This window comes from Pieris rapae, chromosome 15 (genome assembly GCF_905147795.1).
Source record: "Pieris rapae chromosome 15, ilPieRapa1.1, whole genome shotgun sequence".
Taxonomy (NCBI): Eukaryota; Metazoa; Arthropoda; class Insecta; order Lepidoptera; family Pieridae; genus Pieris; species Pieris rapae.
In genome coordinates, this window is record NC_059523.1 from 8,812,667 (window position 1) to 8,822,239 (window position 9,573).

The 9,573-nt window shown below is 31.1% G+C and overlaps 1 protein-coding gene across 3 annotated transcripts; it reads right to left on the minus strand.

The window, feature by feature from the left end:
* Positions 1 to 178: 178 nt before the first annotated feature.
* On the minus strand, positions 179 to 7,242 carry LOC110997648 (UBX domain-containing protein 4). Of its 3 annotated transcripts, none has more exons than XM_022265894.2 (12): positions 7,021 to 7,242; positions 6,308 to 6,445; positions 6,067 to 6,192; positions 5,719 to 5,862; positions 5,265 to 5,440; positions 5,040 to 5,147; positions 4,301 to 4,396; positions 4,009 to 4,153; positions 2,582 to 2,709; positions 1,705 to 1,873; positions 777 to 1,020; positions 179 to 675 (listed from the first exon to the last, which is right to left on the minus strand). In XM_022265894.2, the coding sequence occupies exons 1-12, from the start codon at positions 7,100 to 7,102 to the stop codon at positions 672 to 674; spliced, it is 1,560 nt and encodes a 519-aa protein (XP_022121586.2). In that variant the 5' UTR covers positions 7,103 to 7,242; the 3' UTR covers positions 179 to 671. The 3 variants fall into 3 exon arrangements, with proteins under 3 accessions (XP_022121586.2, XP_022121583.2, XP_022121584.2); XM_022265891.2 differs by having other exon boundaries at positions 5,262 to 5,440; positions 7,021 to 7,241; XM_022265892.2 differs by lacking the exon at positions 179 to 675 and having other exon boundaries at positions 773 to 1,020; positions 5,262 to 5,440; positions 7,021 to 7,241.
* Positions 7,243 to 9,573: the final 2,331 nt, after the last annotated feature.

A 9,573-nucleotide genomic window follows, 5' to 3' on the forward strand; every position in this document is an offset into this window, starting at 1 on the left:
CATAAGTATTCCATTTTGATTATTTTGTAACTGTTAATTTATAAGTCAATAAAGGAAGCTGGATTTCAATATATAATAAACCAATCGTAATTACTACGAGCCATATTTGGACAGACTTTGTTCTATAATATATAAAGTTGGAAATACAATTTCGTAAAAACACAATAAAAATACAAAATGCAATATAAACATATTTATTATCTATAAATTAGATCACAATCATTTATAACTATACTAGAAAACGAATATGAATAAGGCTCGAGTCCTGTTTTAATGTTTCTAATATAGTTTTACATTTAATTATCGATATAGATTATAAATTCAAAATTATATTACATGTGATCGAATTAAAATAATCACGGGTTTATATTTCGGGACCTAATATACCACTCTTTTTGTCTTAAATGATTTACACACATCGGAAGCGTATTAAAAAAAATGGTGTTTAATTATGTATATCAATATAAATTTTTCATACTGAATAATTCTCTAATATTTCAACTAAATCATAAAATATAACTGAATAAATAATAATTTGTCTCTTAAGTACGCCAGATATTTTAAATGTAGGCTGTGCTGTATATTACTTAGAAAACAGTTATTTAAATATAAATTATATGACGACCTAGTAATTGTGAAATCTTCATACATCGTTCATACTTATACATCGTTTACCTGTAAAATATTTAATTAATTAAATACAGGGAAGTGCAAATACAATGTGAGAAAAACTATTTTTTATTTTTATTTTATTTAATTTGTCTTAAAAAACTTACATTTGTTGTGTAGAATTTCCATTCCATGTATTATTATCATCGTCTGGCCTGTCCCCTGTCAGTCTATGTACGTTTCCCCTGCGCCTGATACTGGGTGGAATGTTGCCTGGAGGAATGTTCCCCGGCGAAGCGTTTCCCGTGGTGGGTGTGGGGTTCGTTGCCCCAAACAAACGCGACCGAATCCACGTGTATAGCTGATATGATGGATCCAACACCATCGAGGAGAAAAGCTGTGAGAAAAATGCTGAAAAAAAAACAATTGTAATAAAATAATAGCAGCGATGCTAACCTTAAGATCGTGCGTTCGAATCTGTGCAATTTTCAACATTCTTATAAACGAAAACATCGTGAGGAATCGCATGACATCAGTCTTTCCCAACCTTTTTGCCCCAAGCCCCAATGCAGCTTTTCTAAAATTCTTATGCCCACTATTTATAATTTTTCATTAATAATTAAATTGTTGACATTACTAAATGAAACACTAGGAAATTGTTAATAAAACAAACTAATTTTCGCAACATTCAATCTACAAATTAATGTAATATGAATTTCCCCGTTTTGTGGCGTAGGGATGTTTCCTATTGACCAAGTATGTTAATATATATGTTTTAAAAATAATAATATACGTACTAAAAAGGATTATCACAACAGTAATTTGATTTGTTGTTAACATAAATCTCTAGATTAAGGTTCTATAGATTAATATAAATATATTTTGTTTTTTATATAACTTCTGGTTATGCACTTCTTGCACTCATCATTCTCTTTATTTATTGTTTTCTTTTCTTACTAGGGTTGCCTGGAAGAGATCGCTTGTTAGCAATAAGGCCGCCCATTGCATCCCTTGTAATTTTTATGTATTGTGTTATTTGTGTTTCTTTCTAGCAACGAAGTGTGAATAAATAAATATCGTACATAGGACACTCACCAATAAGAGAACTAAATGGCGAAGGACTAGAAGACACGACGTTGGATCGTCTCGGAAGCACGAGCAAGGCCACAGAAGGGATTAATTGTAAATCGCGCAGAGTCGCATCGTTTTCTGTCAATTCGCGACGAGGAAACGCCGTCCAGAGAGAAAACGAGGCACGTGTCATCTGTTAATAATAAATAAAAAAAAAAAAAAGCCTTTTTATTTCCTACAAATATAACTTTTTACATTGGCCCATCTCCAAACGCTTACTTATCTAATTAAAATTAATACCATCTTATTTTTATTTATTTTCTATATTATTTACCTATAACTATTAACTATTTGTCTAACTATTGTCATCTGTTAATAATAATACCAAAAAACTTATTTTATATCCACATATAGTGGCGGAGAGTTTATTGCCAGTTATTCTCTTCCGTTCTACGCCCAATTTTTTTCAATTTTAGATAAAAAAAAACTTTATTTTTTATTTTTTTATAATACAGCATTAGTAAATACATATAACCCTGAATTTTCAACCCTTTACAATCAACCCCTAAATCGCAATTATTATTTTTAATAGTTTCTTTTTTTTTGTTTCCTACAAATAAGGGGGCGTCCATAAATTACGTGAGGTGTTTAAGGGGGGAGGTGGTCGAGTCAAATCTCATCTAATCTCACGTTGGAGAGAGGGGGGGTCTCGGCAAATATCACGCAATTTTTTTTCTGATTGAAACAAAAAAAAAAATACTATTTTGGCCCATTTTGCAGAAAATTAAAAAAAAACACCTCACGTAATTTATGGACGCCCCCTAATATACATGGCAAAACAACATTTGTCAGCTAGTGTTATATAATTATATAAAAATAATAAATATCTGTTCTGTTTTACCTGCAAGTTATCAGCGACATACTGATGCAGTTCCTCAACAGTAGTGGACGCTTCGAAATGCGCGGTGTGAGATTCGCCATTCGCCATCTTGAATTGGACTCTCGCGCGGGGAGAGCCATCTCCAGAGGCTATGTAAAAAAATCTATTATTTTTGGTACATATACAAAGGATTTGTGATACTAATTAATAAATATAAACTTAAAATGAGAAATATATGGATAAGGCATTGAGGTTGGCAAAATCATTTTTAAAATAGCAAGTATAATCTATAGTAAAATAAATATCACCAGATTTCTGTGTGATCTATCATCAATCAAACAGGCAAGTCGATAGTCAGCCTTTTGTGCCTGACAAACGTTGGAGACCTTTTGGGTCTAAGGCAAGATTGGATTCGTTACGTCATTTGTTCACCATTCGAGCGAATGTTAAGTGCGCGTGAAAGAAAGTCTATGGTTAAGCCGGGATTCGACCCTACGACCTCTGGGTTGAGAGTGGCACGCTGAAGCCACTAGGCCAGCAATGAATTTAATTGTTTTAGTAAACATAATGTAAATCATAATTAAATAATATTTTCTATATATAACATACATACATAAAAAATACATAATCTAAAAAGTGTTTAATATAATATTCTACTGCTATAATATACTAATTATTCCATATAATTTGATTCCAAGCCATTAACATTAACAATATATAGGTATAATAAGGTAAAATGAAATAAATGTATTATTAGTATTCATGTCTATGATAATAAACGCCTTTTGTTAAACTTTAACCAATTACTGTGATGCATATTGTAGATCATTTTTCGAAAAATAAAGTTATAAAGATGTATCATTGTTATAAACACAGGCACACATTTTTTTAAATACAAAAACACAGTCTTTGAAAAAACCAAGTAAAATTTTATTGCAAATTGTTTTATAGCAAAATGGAGACAGAAATGTAAAATCTTAATATATATATTTCTTGTGTGCGTGTGTATGTGACTGAACTCCTCCTAAACGACTGGACCGATTTAGACGAAGTTTTTTGTGTGTGTTCAAGGGGATCTGGGAATGGTTTAGATTCACAATTTTGTCCGCTGGACAATGTTTTTTTAATTAATTTTCAATTTATTAGTTGTTGTTGATTTTGGAATGTTTTACATTGGATCCGACAGACGGCGCTACCATCGCAGTGTCAAATTTTAAATAATATTCGAATTTTAATTTTAGTCTGTCCCGAAATTTAAAAAAAGTTTTGTTATCATTGTGTTATATCGTGTGTGACCATGGGCTGGATCGTTAGATATTGTCATAACATTTGAATAATATAATAATTTTCATCAAAATGGCTTATTAAAAATTGAAATTTTGAAATTAAAGACGTGTAGACAGGACAACGTCCGTCGGATCCGTTAGTATATATATAAGATATCTTACTCAGTTGCGTTTGCGCAGGCGGCGTCGTAGCCGTTTGCGTCTGCGGCTGTTCCCTAGCCTTCCTCTCAGCACGGTCTTGAGCTATCTGCTCTAATATACGCTGTCTCGCCAAATTATTTTCCATTTTCTCACGTTTCCTTTCCTCCTGCGAACAGAAATACAAATTACATACATTTTTATTTAAACAAAGCATTCACAAAATATGATCATTTTCGTATTACAAATTACTTAATTTTTTTGACGTTCATACTTGTTAACCAATATGAATATATTTTGAGTCAAATGAAGATACCTGTATCTGCTTGAACTCTTGTTCGGCCTGCCATCTCTTGAGTTCTGCAACACCTTGACCTGTCGCTCTTCGTTCCAACTCTTTTTCCCTCTCCAACTAAAAGTACAGCAAAAATAAGTAAAAAAAAATTAATTTAATGAACATGGGGTAATGGTTGCAGCTCTTTAAAATCATTGTGTAAAACAAAAAACATGGCAATTAAAAAGAGTTTATTGCCAGTTCTTCTTCCGTTCTATGCTTCGATTATCTTAATATATATAAATCTCCTGTCACTGTTTGTCCGCGAAGGACTCGTAAGCTACTTAACCGATTTTAAATAAAATTGGCACACTGTGAGCAGTCTAGTCCTTAAGAGATAGGATAGCTTAGATCTTTAATTATAGTCGCAATTTTATTTTATTGCAAATTATTTGAATGTAATTAATTGACAGTCACAATTATCTCTTTACTCCAAAAGATTCTAACAGATGTCGATACTTTTCGACTGGATTGAGTAAGTAATCAATAGATGGCACTGCTATGGTAAACCGACAAACGTGTCATATAAGCTACAATTCAATATCATGATTACCACGTGTTATTGAGGCTAAAGTATAAATTAAATTTATTTTGTGAAACTAGTTGTTAATATGTTTTTATCTATTGATGTTGAAGCATACATTGTGTTACCTAAATGAATAAATGATTTTGATTTGATTTGAATAAAAATCATGTTAAAATAAACAGAATGTAAAAATACCTGTTTTTCCTTTTCTGCCTTTTCTCTTCGTCTTGCTTCGATGAGTTCTTTAGCTCTTTCTATCTTCTCCTCTGCATTTACATCAGGTATGTTTTCAACTGGGTTTTCCTATACAGATAAATCATCACACTTTTTATTTTACAGGAAAAAAACACATTAACTTTGTCAAATATTTCCTCAGATAATTTTAAGTTCCAGTCTGTAATTTTAAAATAGGCTTACCACCTCCATAGTGGTTTCAGCATTGGTATCCTCCCTATGACTTGGCCCTGGGGTATCTTGGCCTGTCTTTGGTTTCCGGACACACACATCACCATCACACACCACGTCATACTCAGTCCCCGAACGGGTTACTTCATGATGCACAGTCTTAGGAATCTTAGCAGCTGGTCCAGAGATTTCTGTCGAGAACATTACAAGTATTACTATCCATATTTTAGACTAACACCAACTCAGATATTATTAAGACAAGCTTGCTTTAGTAAAATAATTATTACAAGCTTTGAAATCTAAACTTTATTGAAAGTTTTATAATCTGTAAATCATTTCTCAACAAAGCTTGTGTCAGCACTTAAGGCAATATTCTGAATCCACAGTTAGTATATGAAACAATAGTTTTACTCTATTGAGCTAAAACTTAGGATTTCAAATTAATGTTTTTAATAATTGCAGGTCTTACCAGATTCTTCTGATGTTTTAGGTCCATTCTCTTTAGGTGTTGTGGCAGTCTTTTCAGTGGCAGCGGCTTCAGACTGCAGTAAGTTCTTAGTTTCTTCCTTTATATTTTGTTTTGATGTAGATGGTTGCACTGGTTTACCTTGGTCTGAAATAGTTTAAGAAATTTACATGAAAAGATAAAATAGGATCTGATAACAAACAATGCAATACACGCTTACTGTTCAATCACACAAGGCCTCTTTCTCTTCTCTTCTCAATTCTTACTAATGACGAAAAAGAAAAAGTGGCACTTAAGTGTGTCTGCTACATTCTTTTATTTATGCAATTTCTTTAATTCTTGATTACTTACAGTGCACTTCAAGGATACGGTCAATCCTTTCTGCAAGATTCTGCGCTTCAACACCAGCACAAACAACTTCTAAAGGTGTCCCATTATTTCCAATGAAGAATAGTGATGGTACAGGCACAAATTGATCTAACATGGTATTAAGGAAATTATTAAAATAACAAAACTAAGTGGTAAATTCTATTTCCTAGTAACAAAAATAAGTAGATTTGCTTGTAAAATTAACAATTTCAAAAAAGGATACAAATTTGTGCAAAATATGTATAATTTTCAGTTCCACTCTTCAGTTTTATTGCTAGGAAGTTTGTGGGATCAGCTAATCGTTTCAAAACCAATCCATTGTCAATTGTTGCTGCTAATTCCTTTGACAAGTCATTGTCTCCTGTAGACAACATTTACTTTCTTATTGCTAATAGGACAGACATATATTTAATGGTGCGACCAAAAAGATCAGCAAAACACAAAATATATATGAAAATAACTTCTATTAACATACTAGATAGAAAATATCAACATGCATACAGCAAAGACTATGGAGTATGTGTTGCGTATTAAAATTTTTTGTTGAAAATGGCCTCTTTGTCTATGTATGCAGTAATTTTCTTCATCAGTGCAATTACTAAGCAAATAAATTATTACATTTATACAAAATTTTACTTATTATTAACCTTTCATCACATTTAAGTTAACCTTTAAAAATATAACAAAAGGCTAAAGTCGAATATAATGTTATTGTTCGTTAGGTTATCCGATATCTCAATTGATTAACTAATATACAAGAATATTTTGTAACATTTATAGTAGGGTTAAATAATCAATATGAACTTTGTAGTAATGTCCAATGGTTACGAAATTTTACTTTGACGTAATAATAGGTGGATATACAATTTATCAAATTAAAATTTAAAATATTGTTGAAGCACATAGAAAAGATAGAGAGATTCAAAAGTAACAAACCTTCAACGAAAACAACAAAAATCGCATTTTTTTGTTTCGACAGTGTTACTGCTTCAGCGATTGTCCCTCCAAACCAGTGCATTATGTTGCTTCGCCTTTTCCAGGTTTTCTAGCACAGTTATAAATTTCTCTAATTTTTTTCAGGGTATTTTTTTGCTATTTTATTGTTGTGGTGGGACAAAAATATTACATCAAGACATGACACATCAATTTTTGACAACACTGACGTCAGACATATTTAATGTTTACTTTTTAAGAGTTGCAAATCACATGCTCTGTAATCATATATTGTATTTTAAGGAAACCAATTTAATAAAAATTAAAATATTTATAAAATGTATTATTATATTATTAATTATAGGATTATCTTAAATGGTTTTTTTTACTTTTAAGATTCTTGTCTATGATACATCATGTGACCTTGTGGCAGACCTTGACTCCGGTAATATTACTATCTGATACAAGATGACGCCACTTTGCGTACTTACTAAAAATAATATATTTTTTATTAATTAAAGAAAATAAAACTCATTATTTCATAAAATTTTCAGAAATTTTGTATTGATAAAATTGTTCCCAATTAATTTTAGAATTCTTCTAAAATATGTACCCAAGATTTATTAGAAAGCAGAATACCTAATGAAAGTTTAATTTTTTTAAATAGAACAATATAACTGCGGTTTCTCTCTAATGAAAAGGCTATTAAAAATAACATTAAAGTACTGTGTTCTGTATATTATTATCACTGACCCTTAAATGGTTTAAACAAAGAGGAAGAAAGTCCCAGGCGTCCATTAAGTGCCTATTGAATTTATGACGAATGGCAACATTATTTCCACCCTCGGCGTGCATTGTGAGTTACGTTGGGGGATTTTCAAACATTGATTTCTTATAATTCTAAGACTAATTTTATTGTGACTACTGTAAATGAAGTTATCGATAGGAAATTCTTGTATGCTGGCAATTAAAGGTTATATTTATATATTGAAATACTTTTTAAAAACATCAGTCAAGACAGCGCTATCAAGATGTTTTGACTTAAAACAGTGGTTAAATTTAGTTTAAATAATAAGTAGCCAATAAAAAAAAAACACTTTAAAGTTATTAGATTTAGAAAAAGTTATCACAAAATATAGGTATCCAAAATGTTTAATTATATTTATTAGAAAAACATTTTTTTAATATAGCTGGTGACAATTTCAAATATGAATGAAACTCTTGGCACATTTTTTTTTATATTCTGTCTCTCAAATTGTCGCTCGGTTTCTGATAACGGGAAAATTTTACGTCCCACAGTTCGCTTTGGGCCACCGAGACTCGTAATAGGAAAAAGGGACAGTCTCTTTTATAACGGGACGTCTAGTCACGTTAGGTATAGCTAACTTTATAAATTATGCTATCCCGTTTTCCTTTGTTTGTAGTGTTAGATATATCAGCCGTATAAGTAGACTTCTATCATATATCAAACATGGAAATACTTAAAAAAGTTGGTCAGGTGAGTGTAGTATTATCGACGCTAAGCGAATCCAGAATACAATACGCAAAAGTACAAGAGTTGACGAAAGCCAAAGAAACAGTTAAGTATGCCAATAACATTAAAATGGAAGTTGGCGTGACACCTGGCTAGGCTTCATTCAAGATGGCAGATGGAGAAACGGAGTCACATAGAAGAGACAAGAGAAAAATATTACCTGTGAAGGGGTTTCTCACTAAAATTGCTACATATATATCTTTTATGTAGCAATAAGTAACAAAATGTTTGTATATGCATTTTGGTAATTTTTGTGAAAATAACAGCCTTTTTTTTATTTTTATTCTAGTTGTCTATATAGTACGTCGTGTTACAGATTAGTTGCACTTAATTTATAATATTAAATACAATAGACAGAATAATCTGGAATGATTAAGTGATTTTTGATTTGACAGTTTTTTTTGTCTTATATATATTTTCTATAGTTTACACAAAATCAAATTTTGAAAGCATAAATATTTCATAATAATATACATATATGTATGTTATTTCTGACTTTTTCATAACTGAAATTTTCTACATTTTTAAAGTTTAAATAGGTACACATTATCTAAATATTGTGTGACGATTCGAAATTATTTTAATAGGGATGGATGAACATTAAATGTTTGACAGTTGCAAAACATGAACCATGAACTTCGGGATTTTTTTTCTTCTTTTCATCAGTTTTATAGTGTCTTAACTTACTTACATAATAATAGTAGGTAATATTATATACTTAATCGATCTGTATAGTATATCATGGTAGATTAAAAAATTGGGCTTATATAACATCGTATTAAGCAGAGCCCGGAACTATTTTTACTAAATTTAACTAGATGTCAACAATTCCCTAATTGGATTTCACTCAACTACTTATAAATAACTAAGAGGCAATTAACCAATTTGTTACCAAACGCTGACAACATCACGCTCGACTTCCCGTGTTTTATTGCGCTGGCAACATTTTAGCATCTCTTTGAAAATGAAACCGAAAATTGCGTTCTAAAATTGAAATGAGCCGCGAAATGCTGTGACGGTTT